General features: G+C 43.2%; 1 protein-coding gene across 6 annotated transcripts; it reads right to left on the reverse strand.

The window, feature by feature from the left end:
* Positions 1-4,980: 4,980 nt before the first annotated feature.
* Positions 4,981-25,046, reverse strand: LOC110508945 (metal-response element-binding transcription factor 2). Of its 6 annotated transcripts, none has more exons than XM_021589869.2 (15): positions 24,812-25,046; positions 23,998-24,214; positions 23,804-23,885; positions 21,362-21,457; positions 19,760-19,857; positions 18,596-18,720; positions 18,421-18,516; positions 18,244-18,312; positions 17,817-17,940; positions 9,670-9,737; positions 9,419-9,592; positions 7,498-7,606; positions 7,332-7,375; positions 7,138-7,212; positions 4,981-6,074 (listed from the first exon to the last, which is right to left on the reverse strand). In XM_021589869.2, the coding sequence occupies exons 1-15, from the start codon at positions 24,814-24,816 to the stop codon at positions 5,702-5,704; spliced, it is 1,755 nt and encodes a 584-aa protein (XP_021445544.2). In that variant the 5' UTR covers positions 24,817-25,046; the 3' UTR covers positions 4,981-5,701. The 6 variants fall into 6 exon arrangements, with proteins under 6 accessions (XP_021445544.2, XP_036822424.1, XP_021445542.2 ...); XM_036966529.1 differs by having other exon boundaries at positions 7,138-7,239; XM_021589867.2 differs by having other exon boundaries at positions 7,138-7,245; positions 24,812-25,045.
* Between the last annotated feature and the right edge of the window lie 343 nt (positions 25,047-25,389).

The raw sequence follows: 25,389 nt of genomic DNA on the forward strand, positions 1-25,389 counted from the left end.
CGTGACCACAATGACACAGCTGAGATGTAAGCCAACTACTTGAGTGAAATCAAAAACACTAAGAATTATTACTTCTGGGTTAATGTTAACTAGCTGGTGACAATGTGTGACCTGAATTAATTCTCTACACTGTCTTACTTCATGGAAATGTAACATGCCATATATTTACTTCAAAAAACAATAACAAAAACAGCAAGATGACATACTGGAATCAAAACAAAAGTGCCAATGTGAAGAAAATAAATAAATAATGATATCAGTAGGCTTTTAGATATTTATTTTTCGGCTGAAGAAGCCTGCCCAAAGCCAGTAGAAAACAAAGATCCAGGGGTCTAACACTGGAACAACATACACACACAAGCATTTCACTACACCCGCAATAACATACGCTAAATGTGACCAATAAAGTTTGATACAGAAGAAAAGCTTAAAATAACTTTTTTTTAAATAAAGAGGTATCAACGTCAAGACCCAACTCCACTGCCTCAACGGGAAAATGGCATTTTCTGAGAATAACAAAACACATCCAACAGCAAGAGGCATTAACTGCTTGAACTCTTACAATGAAACAGGGGGGAAGAGGGATACATAGTGTCACGTTCTGACCTTTATTTTGTCTTTATTTAGTATGGTCAGGGCGTGAGTTGGGGTGGGGGGGGATACCTAGTCAGTTGTACAACTGAATGCATTCAAATGAAATGTGTCTTCTGTATTGAACCTAACCCCTCAGAGGTGAAGGGAACTAAAAATAAAAAAATAAACACTTCATGAGATAAGTGGAAGATCATGTTTTCAGATGAACGAAGACATTTGTGACCCTGTAGCATAATGGACTGAACTGCAGATTTTTGAAAACAACCAGTCACAGAGGAATGACTAAATGAACGCTACATTTTCTTTAAAATGAACGTCAATGAAATACTGACACCACAGAAAATGTTCCAATGTTCCATCAATAACATGTTATATTCCAAATGTTGAGTACATCATGCATATAGTAAAGTTGCTGAGCATATCCTGAGTGGGTTCTAGGTGAGCTTGGCTGTACCAGCAGACGTCTGGCTAAGTGCACAGTTCTGAGTAAAAGGTGAAATAAATAGCACCTGAAATAAAAAACTAAAAGGCCCAAGTCAGATGAAACCAAAAAATATTGTTGTGGTTTGTTGCTGATGCCAATCTTGCGGTCAAGTGATTGAAATACAAAAACAATTGTCTTTCGAGACTTATGTTGCATAGGCGGCTTTAAGAACTGAAATCAGTTTTATTTGTTTAAAGTAAAAAGGTCCATGAGATTTTTGCATTCAATGTTCGCACTGATCAAAGTCATTAAATATAACCGCACAGAGGGAAGAAAATTAAGGAACAAAGTCATTTTTAAGAGGTTCATAAATGTAACTGTAGATATCTAAAAGTACAATGATTGCATATTTAAAAAAAAATGCAGCAAAAATGTATATCTTCAGAACATAGAGTGGGGCAAAAAAGTATTTAGTCAGCCACCAATTGTGCAAGTTCTCCCACTTAAAAAGATGAGAGAGGTCTGTAATTTTCATCATAGGTACACTTCAACTATGACAGACAAAATGAGAGAAAAAAATCTGGAAAATCACATTGTAGTATTTTTTATGAATTTATTTGCAAATGATGGTGGAAAATAAGTATTTGGTCACCTACAAACAAGCAAGATTTCTGGCTCTCACAGACCTGTAGCTTCTTCTTTAAGAGGCTCCTCTGTCCTCCACTCGTTACCTGTATTAATGGCACCTGTTTGAACTTGTTATCAGTATAAAATACACGTGTCCACAACTTCAAACAGTCACACTCCAAACTCCACTATGGCCAAGACCAAAGAGCTGTCAAAGGACACCAGAAACACAATTGTAGACCTGCACCAGGCTGGGAAGACTAAATCTGCAATAGGTAAGCAGCTTGGTTTGAAGAAATCAACTGTGGGAGCAATTATTAGGAAATGGAAGACATACAAGACCACTGATGATCTCCCGTGATCTGGGGCTCCACGCAAGATCTCACCCCGTGGGGTCAAAATGATCACAAGAACGGTGAGCAAAAATCCCAGAACCACACGGGGGGACCTAGTGAATGACCTGCAGAGAGCTGGGACCAAAGTAACAAAGCCTACCATCAGTAACACACTACGCCGCCAGGGACTCAAATCCTGCAGTGCCAGACGTGTCCCCCTGCTTAAGCCAGTACATGTACAGGCCCGTCTGAAGTTTGCTAGAGAGCATTTGGATGATCCAAAAGAAGATTGGGAGAATATCATATGGTCAGATGAAACCAAAATATAACTTTTTGGTAAAAACTCAACTCGTCGTGTTTGGAGGACAAAGAATGCTGAGTTGCATCCAAAGAACACCATATCTACTGTGAAGCATCGGGGTGGAAACATCATGCTTTGGGGCTATTTTTCTGCAAAGGGACCAGGACGACTGATCCGTGTATAGGAAAGAATGGGGCCATGTATCGTGAGATTTTGAGTGAAAACCTCCTTCCATCAGCAAGGGTATTGAAGATGAAACGTGGCTGGGTCTTTCAGCATGACAATGATCCCAAACACACCGCCCGGGCAACAAAGGAGTGGCTTTGTAAGAAGCATTTCAAGGTCCTGGAGTGGCCTAGCCAGTCTCCAGGTCTCAGCCCCATAGAAAATCTTTGGAGGGAGTTGAAAGTCTGTGTTGCCCAGCAACAGCCCCAAAACATCACTGCTCTAGAGGAGATCTGCATGGAGGAATGGGCCAAAATACCAGCAACAGTGTGTGAACATCTTGTGAACCCTTACAGAAAATGTTTGACCTCTGTCATTGCCAACAAAGGGAATATAACAAAGTATTGAGATAAACTTTTGTTAATGACCAAATACTTATTTTCCACCATAATTTGCAAATTAATTAATTAAAAATCCTACAATGTGATTTTCTGGATTTTTTTCCTCATTTTGTCTGTCATAGTTGAAGTGTACCTATGATGAAAATTACAGGCCTCTCTCATCTTTTTAAGTGGGAGAACTTGCACAATTGGTGGCTGACTAAATACTTTTTTGCCACACTGTATATTGTAGAACACAAGTAAAAACGTGGGTACATTACTCAACCTTTCAAATAAAACAAGGCCTAACGGTACCAGTTACCACATACACATGAAGTCAGTCACTAACGTTCTTTCACACAAGCTCAGCCCTCAAAGCAAATTCTAACAGTAATTAATAATGCATTAGAAAAAGTCTGAGTAAAATCTTGACATAGTGTGGATTTGGACTAGAACACAGTGAAATTAATACTATTCATAGTGAGATGATTTGCAGAACATTAAGCAGAGATTAGAGGTTACACGCTTTCAGCTGCCAAAGACAGAAAAGAGAAGCTTCGTATCTCTAAGTCATTTTATGAGCCTGGGTACAACGGGTTCAGGAGAATTGCTGAGAACAGGCTGAACTTGATACAGTATGTGCAATCAAATCCAAATCGTAAAAAAATGAACTCTCTCATTAGACACTCGAGGCATATCAATAAAAACGTAGAAAAGTAAAGATATATAATAATTCATAATAAACAATAATAATAAACGGGTTTGCAGCAGCACAACATCATCTCTGTTGTTTGAGTCCCTCTCGAACATCAACTACTCGCAAACACTTTCAACATATCAGGTCAGGCGCAAAGACACTCAAACCCCATTCACACCCCCTACCTAGCCACTCTAAACCCCATTCACACCCCTACCTAGCCACTCTAAACCCCATTCACACCCCCTACCTAGCCACTCTAAACCCCATTCACACCCCCTACCTAGCCACTCTAAACCCCATTCACACCCCCTACCTAGCCACTCTAAACCCCATTCACACCCCCTACCTAGCCAATCTAAACCCCATTCACACCCCCTACCTAGCCAATCTAAACCCCATTCACACCCCCTACCTAGCCACTCTAAACCCCATTCACACCCCCTACCTAGCCACTCTAAACCCCATTCACACCACCTACCTAGCCACTCTAAACCCCATTCACACCCCCTACCTAGCCACTCTAAACCCCATTCACACCCCCTACCTAGCCACTCTAAACCCCATTCACACCCCCTACCTAGCCACTCTAAACCCCATTCACACCCCCTACCTAGCCACTCTAAACCCCATTCACACCCCCTACCTAGCCACTCTAAACCCCATTCACACCCCCTACCTAGCCACTCTAAACCCCATTCACACCACCTACCTAGCCACTCTAAACCCCATTCACACCCCCTACCTAGCCACTCTAAACCCCATTCACACCCCCTACCTAGCCACTCTAAACCCCATTCACACCACCTACCTAGCCACTCTAAACCCCATTCACACCCCCCACCTAGCCACTCTAAACCCCATTCACACCCCCTACCTAGCCACTCTAAACCCCATTCACACCCCCTACCTAGCCACTCTAAACCCCATTCACACCCCCTACATAGCCACTCTAAACCCCATTCACACCACCTACCTAGCCACTCTAAACCCCATTCACACCCCCTACCTAGCCACTCTAAACCCCATTCACACCCCCTACCTAGCCACTCTAAACCCCATTCACACCCCCTACCTAGCCACTCTAAACCCCATTCACACCCCCTACCTAGCCACTCTAAACCCCATTCACACCACCTACCTAGCCACTCTAAACCCCATTCACACCCCCTACCTAGCCACTCTAAACCCCATTCACACCCCCTACCTAGCCACTCTAAACCCCATTCACACCACCTACCTAGCCACTCTAAACCCCATTCACACCCCCTACCTAGCCACTCTAAACCCCATTCACACCCCCTACCTAGCCACTCTAAACCCCATTCACACCCCCTACCTAGCCACTCTAAACCCCATTCACACCCCTACCTAGCCACTCTAAACCCCATTCACACCACCTACCTAGCCACTCTAAACCCCATTCACACCACCTACCTAGCCACTCTAAACCCCATTCACACACCCTACCTAGCCACTCTAAACCCCATTCACACCCCCTACCTAGCCACTCTAAACCCCATTCACACCCCCTACCTAGCCACTCTAAACCCCATTCACACCCCCTACCTAGCCACTCTAAACCCCATTCACACCCCCTACCTAGCCACTCTAAACCCCATTCACACCCCCTACATAGCCACTCTAAACCCCATTCACACCACCTACCTAGCCACTCTAAACCCCATTCACACCCCCTACCTAGCCACTCTAAACCCCATTCATTTTACATTCTGCCAAAGCTGATCTCTTAACCTCTTCAGTTTACAAAACCGAAACAGATCTGAAACACAAAAGACAAGTCACAGAAAGACCATATCACTGGAAACGCAAGCGCCGCTCCAGACTGGGCAACACGGGGAAGCCCGATCTCAGAAGAAGAGTGCAATTAAGCAGAGGGGGCGTGGTGTATGGCCAATATACCACGGCTTAGGGCTGTTCTTAGGCTGTTCATATACCACAAACCCCCGAGGTGCCTTATTGCTATTATAAACTGGTCACCAATGTAGTTAGAGCAGTAAAAATAAATGTGTCATACCTGTGGTATACGGTCTGATATACCACAGCTTTCAGCCAATCAGCATTCAGAACCACCCAGTTTATAATGCTTTTTAAACGCTGTGTAAACATGTTAAGCGCTACGTATGTGTAATAAACTACGTAAGCGCTACGACAAGTTTAGGAGGCAGTGACGCCCTCCCACTCCACCAGGTATTGAACCTTGCCGTCCAGGTTGACCCGGCGAGCTAGGATGCGGTACTTCTCCCCGCACTCCAGGCGGCCTGCCACCCCAAAGTAGCTACTGATTGAGCTCTTCAGGTGGGACAGCTGACCGCCGTGGCCCAGCCCGTGCACTATGTCCGTGGAGTGGAGCCCCGGCAGGGGGATGGGGGGCTCTGGGAGGTGGTGGGGGTCTGGCTGGTGAGGAGGGGGGATCTCAGGGTTGGGGGGCTGGAGGGGGGCCCGACGTGGCCGGCCCCGTCGCCTCTTCAGGGGGGGCTGGGCGATGGGCCAGTGGCGACCCGTGAACGTCTTACTGGAGCTACACAAGCTGGGGAGGAATAGGGAAGAGAAAGAGCAAGAGGCGAGAGAGAGAATTAGTGAGGTTGTGCACTGATGTTGGGCTATTAGGTCTGCCTTCCAATTCATCCCAAAGGTGTTCGATGTGGTTGAGGTCAGGGCTCCGTGCAGGGCAGTCAAGTTCTTCCACACCGATAGACAAATCATTACTGTATGGACCTCGCTTTGTGCACAGGGGCACCGACATGCTGAAACATGAAAGGGCCTTCCCAAAAACTGTTGTCAAAGTTGGAAGTACAGAATAGTCTAGAAAGTCACTATGGGGTAGGATTTCCCTTCACTGTAACTATGGGGCCTAGCCCGAACGATGAAAAAATAGGCCCAGACCATTATTCCTCCTCCACCAAACTTCATAGTTGGCAATATGCATTGGGGAAAGTAGTGTTATCCTGGCATCCGCCAAAACCAGATTTGTCCGTCGGACTGCCAGATGGTGAAGCTTGATTCATCACTCCTGAGAAGGCGTTTCCACTGCTCCAGATTCCAATGGTGCCGAGCTTACGCCACACCAACCGACGCTTGGCAACGCACATGGGGATCTTAGGCTTGTGTGAGGCTGCTCGGCCATGGAAACCCATTTCATGAAGTTCAAACAGTTATTGTGCTGGTGTTGCTTCAAGAGGCAGTACAGAACACGGAACTGAGGACAGACAATTTTTACACGCTTCAGCACATGGCGGTCCTGTTCTGGGAGCTTGTTTGGGCTACTACTTCGCAGCTGAGATGTTGCTGCTCCAAGACATTTCCACTTCACAATAACAGCACTTACAGTTGACCGGGGCATCTCTAGCAGGATAGAAATATGACAAACTGACTTGTTGGAAAGGTGGCATGCTATGATGGTGCCACGTTGAAAGTCACTGAGCTCTTCAGAACAGGCCATTCTACTGCCAATGTTTGTCTACGGCGATTACATGGCTGCATGCTGGATTTTATACACATGTCAGCAGCTGGCATGGCTGAAATAGCCAAATCAACTCATTTGAAGGGATGTCCACATACTTGGTGTACCATAATGCTATTGTAGAATGTACCTGGACTGTCTGGAGAGGCTAGTTGAGGTAGTTTCAGTGGTGCGGACGGCACTGATGGATTCCATCTCGGAGGTACTGGAGGAGGGAAGAGATCTGTCACTCCTGCTGCTGGGAGTAAAGAAGAACACTACCATTCAACAGTTTCACAAACTGAGCAACATTTTCACAAATTACATTTTTGGGGGATAGCTGACCTCCTTAAGGACTGGGTATCCAGAGGTGGTGGTGGCTTCATATCCTTCAGGGGGGATAAAGAGGTATTACACATCTCAATGGATGAACAACATACCTCTAAAAATGTTTTAACTTTGGGTAAAGGTGTTAACGTTGATCAATAGAAGTAGTATTAAACACACACACCTGGGCCAAGAGTTCACTGGAGCGACTTCGCTTGGCCAGAGTCGCCAGGGAGTGACCTCCCTGTTTCTTCATCTTCTTGGCCTTCTTCACCACGCCATTGGTTACTTCACTGGAACAACCAGATTCACACCGTCAAATTGAGTCATCATAGTTTACTGAAAAGGATAGTTATCTTTTCTGGTCCCTTATCTTACCAGTCAACTTCAGGCTAACCAAACCCAACCAAAAGTACAGAGATAAAAACCAAAACAGTCTGACCAGGATACAGTGTGGCAAAAAAGTATTTAGTCAGCCACCAATTGTGCAAGTTCTCCCACTTAAAAAGATGAGAGAGGCCTGTAATTTTCATCATAGGTACACTACTATGACAGACAAAATGAGAAACACAATCCAGAAAATCACATTGTAGGATTTCTTATGAATTTATTTGCAAATTATGGTGGAAAATAAGTATTTGGTCAATAACAAAAGTTTCTCAATACTTTGTTATATTCCCTTTGTTGGCAATGACAGAGGTCAAACGTTTTCTGTAAGTCTTCACAAGGTTTTCACACACTGTTGCTGGTATTTTGGCCCATTCCTCCATGCAGATCTCCTCTAGAGCAGTGATGTTTTGGGGCTGTTGCTGGGCAACACAGACTTTCAACTCCCTCCAAAGATTTTCTATGGGGTTGAGATCTGGAGACTGGCTAGGCCACTCCAGGACCTTGAAATGCTTCTTACGAAGCCACTACTTCGTTGCCCGGGCGGTGTGTTTGGGATCATTGTCATGCTGAAAGACCCAGCCACGTTTCATCTTCAATGCCCTTGCTGATGGTTTTCACTCAAAATCTCACGATACATGGCCCCATTCATTCTTTCCTCATTGGTCCCTTTGCAGAAAAACAGCCCCAAAGCATGATGTTTCCACCCCGATGCTTCACAGTAGATATGGTGTTCTTTGGATGCAACTCAGCATTCTTTGTCCTCCAAACACGACGAGTTGAGTTTTTACCAAAAAGTTATATTTTGGTTTCATCTGACCATATGACATTCTCCCAATCTTCTTCTGGATCATCCAAATGCTCTCTAGCAAACTTCAAACGGGTCTGGACATGTACTGGCTTAAGCAGGGGGACACGTCTGGCACGGCAGGATTTGAGTCCCTGGCGGCGTAGTGTGTTACTGATGGTAGGCTTTGTTACTTTGGTCCCAGCTCTGTGCAGGTCATTCACTAGGTCCCCCCGTGTGGTTCTGGGATTTCTGCTCACCGTTCTTGTGATCATTTTGACCCCACGGGTTGAGATCTTACGTGGAGCCCCAGATCGTGGGAGATTATCAGTGGTCTTGTATGTCTTCCATTTCCTAATAATTGCTCCCACAGTTGATTTCTTCAAACCTGATTCAGTCTTCCCAGCCTGGTGCAGGTCTACAATTTTGTTTCTGGTGTCCTTTGACAGCTCTTTGGTCTTGGCCATAGTGGAGTTTGGAGTGTGATTGTTTGAGGTTGTGGACAGGTGTCTTTTACACTGATAACAAGTTCAAACAGGTGCCATTAATACAGGTAACGAGTGGAGGACAGAGGAGCCTCTTAAAGAAGAAGTTACAGGTCTGTGAGAGCCAGAAATCTTGCTTGTTTGTAGGTGACCAAATACTTATTTTCCACCATTTGCAAATAAATTCATTAAAAATCCTACAATGTGATTTTCTGGATTTTTTTCTTCTAATTTAGTCTGTCATAGTTGAAGTGTGATGAAAATTACAGGCCTCTCATCTTTTTAAGTGGGAGACCTTGCACAATGGCTGACTAAATACTAAATGATGGCTGACTAAATACTTTTTTGCCCCACTGTTTTTAGCATGCAAAAAAAATGTGTTTTTAAATTAGTATGTTTTTTCATGAGCTTCTCATAACATAATTTAGTAGAAACTTGAGATCCACCTTGTGTTGGTAAGAGGCTTGATAGCCTTCCTGCCTTTGATCTTGATCTCGTTGGAGGCCCTCTCTGGCTCCCCTCTGTTGGCCAGCAGGTCAGAGCTCTGGGGACCCGGAGGAAAACGGATCCTCAGCCCAAAGAGGTGCTTCTTCTTCTTGATCTCCTTCCCTGACATGAACCTAAGAGAGATGGACAAATGAGGGTGGATTTGTATGCTAACATTACAGAAATCATAAGGTCAGAGAGAGTTACTCACATGCTGTGATTGCTATTCAGTGCTTCCAAAATACTTTCATATCGGTCCGACTGAGGAGTGGCTGAAAGCTGGATTTGGAAAAATGAAAAAGTCAGATTTATTTAGTGTTAAAATGTCATATACTGCTGTATCAAATAAAATAAACTCAACAAAAATATAAAAACGCAACATGTAAAGTGTTGGTCCCATGTTTCATGAGGTGAAATAATATACCAGATACCAGAAATGTTCCAGATGCAAAAAAAAGCTTATTTCTCTAAAATGTTGTGCAGAAATGTGATTACATCACTGTTAATGACCATTTCTCCTTTCCAAGATAATCCATCAACCTGACTGGTGTGGTATATCAAGAAGATGATTAAACGGCATGATCATTACACAGGTGCACCTTGTGCTGCGGACAATAAAATGACACTCAAATGTTCAGTTGTGTCACACAACACAATGCCACAGATGTCTCAAGTTGAGGGAGGGTGCAATTGACATGCCGACTGCAGGAATGTCCACCAGAGCTGTTGCCAGAGAACTAAATGTTAATTTCTCTACCATAAGCTGCCTCCAACGTAATTTTAGAGAACTTGGCAGATTGTCCAACTGGCCTTACAATCGCAGACCATGTGTAACTCCGCCAGCCCATGATCTCCACATCGTCTGAGACAAGCCACCCGGACAGCTGATGAAACTGAGTAGTATTTCTGTTTGCAATAAAGCCCTTTTGTGGGAAAAAAAAGAACTGATTCTGATTGCCTGGGTCTGGCTCCCCATTTATTTATTTTGGTTTTCCATTAAAACGATAAGAAAAAGTCCGAAATTTCAATTTAAAAAGTGTAAAGAGGCTGTTGAGCTGCTACCAGCAATATTTCTCTCTCTCGGAGGACCTGAGCCCTAGGACCATGCCCCAGGACTACCTGACATGATGACTCCTTGCTGTCCCCAGTCCACCTGGCTGTGCTGCTGCTCCAGTTTCAACTGTTCTGCCTTATTATTATTCGACCATGCTGGTCATTTATGAACATTTGAACATCTTGGCCATGTTCTGTTATAATCTCCACCCGGCACAGCCAGAAGAGGACTGGCCACCCCACATAGCCTGGTTCCTCTCTAGGTTTCTTCCTAGGTTTTGGCCTTTCTAGGGAGTTTTTCCTAGCCACCGTGCTTCTACACCTGCATTGCTTGCTGTTTGGGGTTTTAGGCTGGGTTTATGTACAGCACTTTGAGATATCAGCTGATGTACGAAGGGCTATATAAATAAATTTGATTTGATTTGACTCTGTTGCAAGGGAAGTGACACAATTTACCTAAAATAAATTCACGTTCGCAGGCAATATTAACTAAATATGCAGGTTTAAAAATATACACTTGTGTATTGATTTTAAGAAAGGCATGGATGTTTATGGTTATGTACACGTTGGACCAACTAGTCCTTTTTCGCGAATACGCACCGCATCGATTATATGCAACGCAGGACACGCTAGATAAACTAGTAATATCATCAATTTTATAAGATAAGTTTAATGCTAGCTAGTAACTTACCTTGGCTTCTTACTGCATTTGCGTAACAGGCAGGCGCCTCGTGGAGTGTAATGAGAGGCAGGTGGTTAGAGCGTTGGACTAGTTAACTGTTAGGTTGCAAGATTGAATCCCCGAGCTGACAAGGTTGAACAAGGCAGTTAACCCACTGTTCCTAGGCTGTCATTGAAAATAAGATTGTGTTCTTAACTGACTTGCCTAGTGAAATAAAGGTGTTAAAAAAATATATATATATATATATTTTTTATCAGCCAAATCTGTGTCCAAAAATACCGATTTCCGATTGTTATGAACTTGAACTTGGCCCAAATTAATCGGCCATTCCGATTAATCGGTCAACCTCTACAACAGGCGTTTGACTGCTACGCCATCTTGGATATTTTGCCTGGGGAAAGTTGTGTAATTTAAATTAAAACCAGAGAGCAAGAGGCAAAATTTGGGCTACTTTAGTGAATTTGTGAGCCGTACAAGATATTGCGAGATACAGATTACCAAGATATATGCACGCTGTTCTGCCTGCCCCTTTCTCTTTCTCCCTCATGCTGTTCTGCCTGCCCCTTCCTCTCGCTCCCTCACGCTGTTCTGCCTGCCCCTTCCTCTTTCTCCCTCATGCTGTTCTGCCTGCCCCTTCCTCTCGCTCCCTCACGCTGTTCTGCCTGCCCCTTCCTCTCGCTCCCTCATGCTGTTCTGCCTGCCCCTTCCTCTTTCTCCCTCATGCTGTTCTGCCTGCCCCTTCCTCTCGCTCCCTCACGCTGTTCTGCCTGCCCCTTTCTCTCGCTCCCTCGCGCTGTTCTGCCTGCCCCTTCCTCTCGCTCCCTCACGCTGTTCTGCCTGCCCCTTCCTCTCTCTCCCTCATGCTGTTCTGCCTGCCCCTTCCTCTCGCTCCCTCATGCTGTTCTGCCTGCCCCTTCCTCTCTCTCCCTCACGCTGTTCTGCCTGCCCCTTCCTCTCTCTCCCTCGCGCTGTTCTGCCTGCCCCTTCCTCTCGCTCCCTCGCGCTGTTCTGCCTGCCCCCTCTTCTCTAGTGATGCGAGTGTGATCAATCTTTGGTCTGTTGCATGTGGAATATTACAGCCTATTCATTGATGATAGGCCCTGCTTTACTGAAGTGCGACATTATAAGCCAAGAACTTGCGAGATACAGCTTTTGATTGCTGATAGATAGGCCTAGTGCATGGTTCTGACTGTCTGCCTGGTGGCCGACCTGCCTATACTGTGCCCCTTCCCTCTCACTCCGTCCCTCGGTATGAAAATGCAGGTGTTTGTGTTCTCGGGAGTACGGCAACTAATCCGTCTCCTCCGATCCAAAAACACTTAATCTTAGGAGTTGATTCCGGTGTCTTGATACTCAGAAATGGGATTCGACACCGGAATCCGACTCCCCACCATTACGTCATTAACAATTGGAAAGGGGAAAGCATTTAACCCAACCCCTCTGAATCAGAGAGGTGCGGGGGGCTGCCTTAAAAACCTGTTGACGGGTGGGGTTCCCTTTTGGGAACGACCCCTCCCACGTTCAGCTGGAACGTGGCGCATGGAACGCAAAAATATTCTTAGAAATATTTAACCTCCACACATTAACAAGTCCAATACCTCAAATGAAAGATAAACAGCTTGTTCATCTACCCAGCATGTCAGATTTTTTAAATGTTTTACGGCGAAAACACACCACATATTTATATTAGACCACCACCGAAACGAAGACAAGAGGCAGCCATTTTGTCCCAGAAAATATAAAATTATAAAAGCAGGATTAAAAAATAAATCATTCACTAACCTTCTGAAAATCTTCATCAGATAACAGTAATAGGACATGTTACACAGTACTTTTTTTTTTTTTTCAATAATATGCCATTTATATCCATAAATGTCCATTTACATTGAATTCATGTTCAGAAAATACTGAAAAATGTCTGGAGAAAATATAGATAGCGCCACAAGATAACGTAAATAGACATCATAAACTTTGACTAAATATACATGTTCTACATATAGTTAGAAAGATACACTGCTTCTTAATGCAATCGCTTTGTTACATTTCTTTTTAACGTTACAGAAATCGCTCATTATTCAATATTCTGAGACGGCGCTCAGACATAAGCAATATTTCTCCGCTATGTTGGAGTCAACAGAAACACACAATTTCAGCATAAATATTCCCTTACCTTTGATGGTCTTCGTTCAGAATGTACTGGAAGGGTTCATACTTACCTAAAACATTGTTTGGTTTCAAGTCTTGTGTCTTTGTATTAGCATCTGCTAACAATATCAGCTGAAATGCACCCAAAATTTCCTCTGGTCCCGAAAAGTTGCGCATCAAAACTTAAAAATTACATATTATATGTCGACTAAACAGGTCAAACTAAGTGCAGAATCAAGCTTTAGGATGTTCTAAACGTACAAAACAAATTTCAATTCAACCGGTCATTGTTAGTTCTCCTCCGGAGTGCTGGAACAAAGGAATGAATGTGACCAATTCGCGCCCTAACGCACAGGTATTTTCTCGCGACACGCACTCAATTCACTCCCATAGGGCCAAAACTCGCGGGATTTGAACGATTAAACACTCTACTGAATGAGGACATCTAGTGGAAGACATAGAAAGTGTCCCCAGATCCATAGCTGGTTGGGAAGGGTGGGAGCGATCACGTCAAAGTTGCCCCAACTTTCATGATCCCAAAACTAGTTTGGAAGAATGCCTGCCCTGTGAGTTCTGCTATACTTACAGACATAATTCCAACGGTTTTAGAAGCTTTAGAGTGTTTTCTATCCAATAATAATTATTATATGCATATATTAGCAATTTTGGACAGATTTTTTTTCAGTTTACTATGGGCACGCAATTCCTCCAAAGGGGGCAGTATTCTGCCTAGCCCTAACAGGGCGAAAAAGGACTAGTTGGTCCAACGTCTACATAACCATAAACATCCAGGCCTTTCTTAAAATCAATACACAAGTGTATATTTTTAAACCTGCATATTTAGTTAATATTGCCTGCGAACATGAATTTATTTTAGGTAAATTGTGTCACTTCCCTTGCAACAGAGTCAGGGTATATGTAGCAATTTGGGTCACCTGGCTCGTTGCGAACTGTGTGAAGACTATTTCTTCCTTACAAAGACAGCCAACTCCGCCAAACGGGGGATGATTTAACAAAAGCGCATTTGCGAAAAAAGCACAATCGTTACACGACTGTACCTAACCATAAACATCAATGCCTTTCTTAAAATCAATACACAGAAGTATATAATTTTAAACCTGCATATTTAGCTAAAAGAAATCCAGGTTAGCAGGCAATATTAACCAGGTGTAATTGAATCACTTCTCTTGCGTTCATTGCACGCAGTCAGTGTATATGCAACAGTTTGGGCCGCCTGGCTCGTTGCGAACTAATTTGGAAGAATTTTACATAATTATGACACAACACTGAAGGTTGTACAATGTAACAGCAATATTTAGACTTAGGGATGCCACCCGTTAGATAAAATACAGAACGGTATTTCACTGAATAAACGTTTAGTTTTCAAAATGATAGTTTCTGGATTCGACCATATTAATGATCAAAGGCTCGTATTTCTGTGTGTTATTATGGTATAATTAAGTCTATGATTTGATATTTGATAGAGCAGTCTGACTGAGCGGTGGTAGGCGGCAGCAGCAGGCTCGTAAGCATTCATTCAAACAGCACTTTTGTGCGTTTTGCCAGCAGCTCTTCGCTCTGCTTCAAGCATTGAGCTGTTTATGACTTCAAGCCTATCAAATCCCGAGACTAGGCTGGTGTAACCGATATGAAATGGCTAGCTAGTTAGCGGGGTGCGTGCTAATAGCGTTTCAAACGTCACTCGCTCTGAGACTTGGAGTAGTTGTTCCCCTTGCTCTGCAAGGGCTGCAGATTTTGTGGAGCGATGCTTCTAGGGTGGCTGTTGATGTGTTCCTGGTTCGAGTCCAGGTAGGGGCGAGGAGAGGGACGGAAGCTATACTGTTACACTGGCAATACTAAAGTGCCTATAAGAACATCCAATAGTCAAAGGTATATGAAATACAAATGCTATAGAGAGAAATAGTCCTATAAATACAATATTAACTACAACCTAAAACCTCTTCCCTTGGAATATTGAAGTCTCATGTTAAAAGGAACCACCAGCTTTCATATGTTCTCATGTTCTGAGCAAGGAACTTAAACGTTAGCTTTCTTACATGGCACATATTGCACTTTTACTTTCTTCTCAAACACTTCGTTTTTGCATTATTTAAACTAAATTTAACATGTTTCATTATTTATTTGAGGCTAAATTGATTTTATTGATGTATTATATTAAGTTAGAATAAGTGTTAATTCAGTATTGTTGTAATTGTCATTATTACAAATAAAAATAAACATTTTTAAATTGGCATCTGCTTTTTTTGGTCCTCCAATAATCGGTATCGGCATTGAAAAATCATAATCGGTCGACCTCTAGTCTGTTGTCTTGTCCCGTCCCATGTATATATATATATATATATTTTTCTTGATTTCTTCAAATATATTTAATTTTTTACATCTCAATTTCCATCTACAAAATGAAAATACTCTCCTGCAACCCGCCTCACCCAATGTGGTACGGATCTGCCACTCTGCACAGCGCGATATCAACCCAGAGCATATCGGACTGCTTTTTCTCTACCACATCTCAGGATTTCTACCGCAAGCTCTGAACCTTTGCACCGGCTCATTGCAGCTAGCTAGCTGCTATCCGAGTGGCTACTCCTGGCTAACGCCTCTGTCCCGAAGCAAGCACCAGTTAGCCTGGAGCTAGCCTGGAGCTCGGCCCATCTCCTGGCTAGCCGAAGAGGTCCATCAGCCAATTCTTGTGCTTCAAGACATATTTTGCCATTGGCCTGAACCCTTTTACTGCCGACACAGAGCCCAGCCGATCCATCACGACTGTTCTGCCAACATAACCGTCCCAGGGGGTTTCAACAAAATCTAGATCTCTATAAAAATCAGCTGGGCTAAATCTGGACCCTCTTTTTAAAATGGTCAGCCGAAATTGTTGCAACCCCTATTACTAGCCTATTCAACCTCTTTCATGACATCTGAGATCCCCAAAGATCGGAAAGCTGCCGCGGTCATCGCCCTCTTTAAAGGAGGAAACACTCTAGCCTCAAACTGTTATAGACCGAAATCTATCCTACCCTGCCTTCCTAAAGTCTTCGAAAGCCAAGTTAAACAGATCACCGACCATTTCGAATCCCACCGCACCTTCTCCACTATGCAATCTGGCCCTTCTTTGGGCACTGTAATAACAAACCTCCAAACGAGCTTCAATGCCATACAACACTCCTTCCGTGGCCTCCAACTGCTTTTAAATGCAAGTAAAACTAAGTGCATGCACTTCAACCGATTGCTGCCTGCAACCTCCCGTCCGACTAGCATCACTGCTCTGGACGATGCTGACTTACAATATGTGGACAACTACAAATACCTAGGTGTCTGGTTAGACTGTAAACTCTCCTTCCAGGCTCACATTAAGCATCTCCAATCCAAAATTAAATCCAGAATTGGCTTCCTATTTCGCAACAAAGCATCCTTCACTCATGCTGCCAAAAATACCCTCGTAAAACTGACTATCCTACTGGTCCTTGACTTCGGTGATGTCATTTACAAAATAGCCTTCAACACTCTACTCAACAAATTGGATATAGTCTATCACAGTGGCATCCGTTTTGTCACCAAAGCCCCATATACTACCCACCACTGCGACCTGTATGCTCTTGTTGGCTGTATGCTCTCACTACACATTCGTCGCCAAACCCACTGGCTCCAGGGCATCTATAAGTCTATGCTAGGTAAAGCCCAGCCTTATCTCAGCTCACTGGTCACCATAGCAACACCCACCCGAAGCATTTGCTCCAGCAGGTATATTTCACTGGTCACCCCCAAAGCCAACACTTCCTTCGGCCGCCTTTCCTTCCAGTTCTCTGCTGCCAATGACTGGAACGAATTGCAAAAATCACTGAAGCTGGAGTCTTATATATCCATTTTTATCTTTAAGCATCAGCTGTCAGAGCAGCTTACACAGCCAATCTGTAAACAGCACACCCAACTACCTCATCCCCATATTGTTACTTATCCTCTTGCTCTTTTGCACCCCAGTATCTCTACTTGCACATCATCATCTGTACATCACTCCAGTGTTAATGCTAAATTGTAATTGTTTTGCCTCTATGGCCTATTTATTGCCTTACCTACCTATTCTTCTACATTTGCACGCACTGTACATAGATTTTTGTACTGTGTTATTGACTGTACGTTTGTTTATGTGTAACTCTGTGTTGTTTTTGTCGCACTGCTTTGCTTTATCTTGTCCAGGTCGCAGTTGTAAATGAGAACTTGTTCTCAACTAGCTTACCTGGTTAAATAAAGGTGAAATAAATAAAACAAAAGGTCTTTATAGCCTATCATCTAGTTATGCTATAACACAGAAAATAATATGTTTGTGATAACGGCACTGTGATAATTTTTTAGGGGGGGAAACTATTTTTTTTTCTTGACGTCAAGGATCACAATTCTGTTTAAACGTTTTAACGTTTAAACATTCACACCCCTATTCCCAACTGTGTCGAGCTTCGTCCTACCTCCCCGAGCTGCATTTGCTCCCAGTTGTCGTTGATGTAAGTCATCAGCTCCAGCTCAGAATCAAAGTACTTCTTCTTGTGAATCACACTCATGTTGTAAAGGCTCAGGTGTGCAACGTCCACCCTATTGGACAGAAACAAGGAAGGAAGCACAGAACAGCCACAAGTCAATGATTCAGTATGGGGATTGACGTGGAATAGAATAGCTTCATTTTGCCTAGAGGGAACTATGATAGACTGCTACTCCAGTTTCATCAAATAAATAAATAAACACATAAACACACACACACACTACTACTGTTAAACTGATTCAGTGTCATTGGGGTATCTTGTTTGCTTCAACAGGTGGAAACAATAGATCAACAGCTCGAGTGAATAACATCAATCCGTCTCGTACACCAATCAATTCGACACAAGTTTCTCTCACCATCTAAGAGGCAGTCGTTTGAGGTACTCTGGTTCACTACTGCAAACTGAGCAAATAAATAGATAGAACCTGGTGAGAAAGAAGCACAGGAGTAGATTTATTTTCTTGCATGCCATAGGTAGTCACTCGGCACATGTTTCCTGAGAGATGACTTATCATACGAGGCTTGTTTAGTACCTGTCTCCATAGAGCATGGGCGTCTTAAAACACTGGATACATGCCTCGTGGAACCACTGCTTACACCTGTTGCACTGCAGCATCTTCAGGTACCAGCTAAAGGAGAGAGGGGTTAAAACAGTGTGTGTGTGTGTGTGTGTGTGTGTGTGTGTGTGTGTGTGTGTGTGTGACTCACTCTCCAGGCCCTCCACAGTAGCAGTAACATTGCTGGATGTTGGTCTTGTGGCCCTGGTCCCACGCCAGGTCCTCTAGGGAATAAGGTAGAGACTGCTTCAGCTCCTGCAGGGCTTTGGGACCCTTCTGTCAGAGAACACATACACCGGACTGTGAGCTCAATTTGGTTGGAGCGTTCCCTTACTATTACTACAACCTTTTCACACAGTGGTTCTGTAATATGAATATTATGTGTGTGTTCACTTTCCAGTGTTTGCATATTGCATTATTCTGTATTGTATTACAAACTGGGTGGTTCAAGCCCTGAATGCTGTTGTCTGAAAACAGCAGTACATCAGACTGTATACCACGGGTATGACAAAACATGTATTTTTACTGCTCTAATTACATCGGTATACAGTTAATAATAGCAATAAGGCACCTCAGGTATTTGTGGTATATGGCTAATATACCACGGCTAAGTGCTTTATCCAGGCACTCAGCGTTGAGTCGTGCAGAGAACAGCCCTTAGCCGTGGTATATTGGCCATATACCACACCCCCTCGGACCTTATTGCTTAATTTGTGCATTTATTTTTGTGTACCTTGCATGCTGAACTCACTAAAGAGTAAATGGACAATATACACAGACAAAACATTAGGAACACCGTCCTAATATTGCGTTGCACCCCCTTCTTTTGCCCTAAGAACAGCCTCAATTCGTCGGGGAATGGACTCTACAAGGTGTCGAAATCATTCCACAGGGATGCTGGCCCACGTTGACTCCAATGCATTCCACAGTTGTGTCAAGTTGGCTGGATGTCCTTTGGGTGGCGGACCATTCTTGATACACATGGGAAACTGTTGAGTGAAAAACCCAGCAGCGTTGCAGTTCTTGACAAACCGGTGCACCTGGCACCTACAACCACACCCCATTCAAAGGAACTTAAATATTTTGTCTTACCCATTCACCCTTTGAATGGCACACACACACAATCCATGTCTCAAGGCTTAAAAATCCTTATTTAACCTGTCTCCGCCCCTTCATCTACACTGATTAAAGTGTATTTAACAAGTGACATCAATAAGGGATCAAAGCTTTCACCTGGTCAGTCTGTCATGGAAAGAGCGGGTGTTCCTAATGTTTTGTACACTCAGTGTTAGTAATAATATAGTATCGTAAGTACCTCTGTTGTGGCTAACACACACTCCCTACAGAGCCACTTCTCATCGGTGTCGATCAGGCTGGAGTCGATGATGGGTGAGTGGCAGAGCTGGTGGTATCCTGAAAGGTAAAGACGGGTCACAGTTAAGAGAGAATTACTATTGTATCAATACATTTTTCCCAGAGGTGGGACCTCTAATGACTAGATAGTAAACAAGGAATCCTTAAATGGGATATGAACCTACAAACATCTGGCCCAAAGCATAATTTCCCAACCTTGTCTTTGCGCTACAGGACGAAGAAGTTACATTTTGACCAGAGGCGGAACCCTCTTGACAACGAGTCGCTCCACTTGAAATTTGCATAAAGTTTTTCCACCCCTCTGCTAGCAGGGCTCCACCCTCCCACAATTTCTCTGCATGTCCTCATTAAAAATTAACGGGGGCGGAACATCTCTTGTCGAATTCGTTGTTGGTGAAAATCCACTCTTGGGATGGTGATTAGGCCCTACCTTGTCTACATTGTTAGGAAGGTGATTAAGCCCTACCTTGTCCACATTGTTAGGAAGGTGATTAAGCCCTACCTTGTCTACATTGTTAGGAAGGTGATTAAGCCCTACGTTGTCTACATTGTTATGATGGTGATTAAGCCCTACCTTGTCTACATTGTTAGGAAGGTGATTAAGCCCTACGTTGTCTACATTGTTAGGAAGGTGATTAAGCCCTACGTTGTCTACATTGTTAGGAAGGTGATTAAGCCCTACGTTGTCTACATTGTTATGATGGTGATTAAGCCCTACGTTGTCTACATTGTTATGATGGTGATTAAGCCCTACGTTGTCTACATTGTTAGGAAGGTGATTAAGCCCTACGTTGTCTACATTGTTATGATGGTGATTAAGCCCTACGTTGTCTACATTGTTAGGAAGGTGATTAAGCCCTACGTTGTCTACATTGTTAAGAAGGTGATTAAGCCCTACGTTGTCTACATTGTTAAGAAGGTGATTAAGCCCTACGTTGTCTACATTGTTAGGAAGGTGATTAAGCCCTACGTTGTCTACATTGTTAGGAAGGTGATTAAGCCCTACGTTGTCTACATTGTTAGGAAGGTGATTAAGCCCTACGTTGTCTACATTGTTAGGAAGGTGATTAAGCCCTACGTTGTCTACATTGTTAGGAAGGTGATTAAGCCCTACGTTGTCTACATTGTTAGGAAGGTGATTAAGCCCTACGTTGTCTACATTGTTAAGAAGGTGATTAAGCCCTACGTTGTCTACATTGTTAGGAAGGTGATTAAGCCCTACGTTGTCTACATTGTTAGGAAGGTGATTAAGCCCTACGTTGTCTACATTGTTAAGAAGGTGATTAAGCCCTACGTTGTCTACATTGTTAAGAAGGTGATTAAGCCCTACGTTGTCTACATTGTTATGATGGTGATTAAGCCCTACGTTGTCTACATTGTTAGGAAGGTGATTAAGCCCTACGTTGTCTACATTGTTAAGAAGGTGATTAAGCCCTACGTTGTCTACATTGTTAAGAAGGTGATTAAGCCCTACGTTGTCTACATTGTTATGATGGTGATTAAGCCTACCCTGTCCATTGTTAGCAAGGTGATTAAGCCCTACCTTGTCCACACTTGTCGCAGATGACAATCTCGTTGGGATCCTCTGAGCACTCATCCTGGCATATTGTGCAGACCATGTCCTCTCCTCCCTCGTCCCCTAAAAAAAACACAGGTGGGACGGGTCATTCCTCTAGATCAGGGTTTCCTAAACTCAGTCCTGGGGCCCCTCCTGGGTGCATATTTAGTTTTTTGACATAGCACTACACAGCTGATTCAAAATAATCAAAGCTTGATGATGAATTGGTTATTTGAGTCAGGGTGTAGTACTAGGGGGAAAAAACTAAACGTGCACATGTGGTTGGGGGGGGGGCAAGTTTGGGAAACTCTGCTCTAAACAACAGAGAAAGACCAACAACGCATAACAGTTAACTTTTGTACTTTATAACTGACAAACAAAGGTGCGAGACCATGGTGGGATTTCACCAATGTGATGTGTGCACAGTGCTATATGCAGTCCTGTCTCCACAAACCTATCCCCATGTGCTACCAATCCAACACAATCAAACAAGATATGCTACTTTCACCCAAAGTTGACTGAAAAAGGAATCTGTCATTCATATCCAGTCCAAAGAGGGAGGGACCCTTTTTTTAAGTGGATGTCATTTAATATAGAAGTTAAAACACTTTTATTTTATTTTTTTTGCAACACCTGCAACCTCACAAAATAAAATGGTGTAGTCTAGCATGCTGACCACACCACTCCCGTCTCGTGCGCTGCAAAATAATGCATGTTATTCAATCATTGCACTCAGACTGCTCGCGCGTGTCTGCGTTGCAAGGTGCTAAAATATAACTTGGTTCTATTTGTGACGCTTGACGCACTGCAAGTCCCACCTCCTCATTGGTTTTCAGGAGCATATACCCACGTGGGTGATTGAAAGATGAACTGAGGTCCACTCTCCAGTCCAGTCGGTGGTGCACCTTAAAGTTGGTTGCCAACCGCCATATAAAGTCCAAAGAAGAAGCCTGAAGGAGGAGAGATTACTAGAAACAAACTTGTACCCTTTTATCTATGGATTAATTGTCGGAGAAGACCTAGTGCATTTCAGGTAAAATAACAACCCAATGTTTATATCTCAGGACAAATTTTCTAGCAACAGCAAGCTAGCTAGCTAAATTGCCATAAATGTCTCATGCTTTTCGACCTGTCCCCAAATTAATATAGTTGGTTCAGAGTTTGTTTTGATATTTCAACCTGCGTGTCCTGATCGTGTCTAGTGTAGGTGGACAAAATGGCGATGGCGGACGCATGGTCTGGTCAGAGTGTAAGCATCAGTGTAGGTAGCCCATCTGTATACAGCCCATCTATCTACCTCATCCCCATACTGTATTTATTTATTTAGCTCCTTTTGCACCACAGTATCTCTACTTGCACATCCATCTTTTGCACATCTACCATTCCAGTGTTTAATTGCCATATTGTAATTACTTCGCCACCATGGCCTATTTATTGCCATAACTCCCTTATTTGACCTAATTTGCACTCACTGTATATATACTTTGTTTTCTTTTTTTCTACTGTATTATTGACTGTATGTTTTGTTAATTCCATGTGTAACTCTGTGTTGTTGTATGTGTCGAACTGCTATGCTTTATCTTGGCCAGGTCACAGTGGCAAATGAGGACTTGTTCTCAACTAGCTTACCTGGTTAAATAAAGGTGAGAAGAAAAAAAATCTGTGCAAAGGCCATGAACTTTATAACTTTATGTGACTTTAGTTGAGGCCCAACTTAAATTAATTCCTACTCAAATTCAACTGGGGGTGCCATTTGAGGTTCAACATAACACAATCACATTTTCTGCCACTTAGAATAAATATGATTGTCCAATTCCAATATGTCAAACATCAGTCATGAGTCATCTAACTAAAAATAGGTGCTAATAGATGACAATTCATTTCTAGGCCCCTCCCTGAAGTGGGACTCATTAACAAAATTAACATGTATGAACACAGTAGTAACACAGGCTGAGGAGTGCCTTCCCTATGCTTGTCTGTGGGGAATTTACAGTTGGTGTAGGAGATTCTGTGGTCTGTTAACTGTCAGGGACAAATTACAAAAGATAAACCAGGAGGAGATTGAAGAAATCTCAACAAAGGATATCAAGACAAGCAGAGATAGAATGACTGAGGGCAAGCCTAACGGAATGAATATACACATTTAACTGAAACTGTACATCCTGGAGAATAAATTATACTGCAAAATTTTAAGGATTCTGCTCAAGGTCTATTGGCAGTATCTATGGAGAAAATAGAAAGGCATGTATTTTTCCTAGCAGACGGCTTTTTTCTTTAGAGTGTAATACATACACATTACACAGATATCCAACAAAATGAAAGTTCAACATACTATCAAGTAAGCATAAAACAGTCCATCGCATTGACTATCAAAAATATGACTGGAACTTGACATGGCAGCATGTCTTGTGCAGAAGAACTACTTGCCTGTCTGAATGTCCTTCCACAGAACCCAGGACTTGGACCGATCTTCAAAGACAACAAAACAGCGGTGCTTGTCCTTATTTATCTGAGGGAGAAAAAAAATATCAATATCCTTTAATGAAAAATGACATAAGATGTGTCTGAAATTGCATTTACACCAAATTGAAACTTTCCACCTAGTAACTACAGGTGCTTACCTTTGTGATAGTCCCCAAATAAAACAGCCCATCCGACCATCGGGCTAGGACCTCTTGTCCCTCGTCAAACCTGTTGCCGAGCTTGGTGTCCGTGTCCCCTCCATGTCTATCCTCGGTAGAGTGGACGCTGGTCAGGGACACTGGCGTCTTGCACTGCTGCCGAAGGGAAGGTGCTTTCTGCTGGTGGACCGGCAAGCGCTCTAATGCCGTTGAGTCTCTGTCATATTGGAAGAGAGAGGTGAATTAATTCCTACATCGTGTCCCCCCCCCCAAAAAAATAGGGGTCACTGTCAAGCGTTCATTGTATTGAAGCTACAAGCCAATTGAGTCTCACCAAAGCAGCAGATCTGAGACACATATTAAAAGGGGATTATTTCAATGGGGAACACTGGAAAGCCAAATCACATTTTTTAAGTAACAGTAGCAAGTCATGCACGCTTCTCAATATAGAATTGTCTAGAATTTGACAGGTTGCGTCAACTCAGCTGTCAAGTAACTCAACATACTAGATATGTGAGAAAATGAATAGTCTTGGGGTGTTAGAGCCCTATCCCACTCTCTGCACCTTCACTTTTTCCTTTTGTTCGTGGGCTAGTTTGCTAGCTAGCTGTCTGGACATTTGCATCCGGGCTGAAATAATGAATTGATACTATTAACTTATACGTTTTCAGTTCAATGGCTAGCTGGATACATCCTGTATGCAATTTGTCTTAGCAGTTGTCTACAGGCACAGGTTTCGAGCTATAACAGACTGAATGATTCTGGAGCGCACCCTCAGCGAATAACATGTTATTTTGATAAGTTTGCGAGCTACCTCATTCGGTCAGTTGGGAGGGTCAAAATGCCATATATATTGAAATACTCGGTCGTAACCGGTGATTGGCGTCTTGTCCAAATATCGGTAAATCTCTTTGAAATGCTCCTCTCAAAATATGACACAATATAAATTTTGTTTAGAAAATAACAAACGGGTCATTCTCCCCTAATACATTCGCCATTTTTATTTCCCGCTGATATGGGAGTGCATTGTGGGAAGCGCTCGGTCAACCATGGCAGAAAGGGAGGCCCTACTCGGCGGGAAATTTGTTTCCCTCCAGCAGTTAATGTTGTTTCGCCCACCAAGCAAGGAGTTTTTGTATGGAGGTCAATGAGAGTGTCGAATTTGGTCAACAACAAAAAAAAATATTTCTTATTTGCTACGTGATATTTATTTGATCCAATAGAAGTTTCATAATGCTGATATAAGTAGGGAAGGGGACATCCCGGAAACTTAAAGAAAAAACACTTTATTATCGGAGACGTCTCGAGATGGCTATGCATGTTCATTAAATGAGGCTTGTAACATAGCTTCACTCTCCACTGAATACAGGCAGTTGATGTCAACAACCCTCA

Source organism: Oncorhynchus mykiss, chromosome 28 (assembly GCF_013265735.2).
Source record: "Oncorhynchus mykiss isolate Arlee chromosome 28, USDA_OmykA_1.1, whole genome shotgun sequence".
Lineage (NCBI taxonomy): Eukaryota > Metazoa > Chordata > Actinopteri > Salmoniformes > Salmonidae > Oncorhynchus > Oncorhynchus mykiss.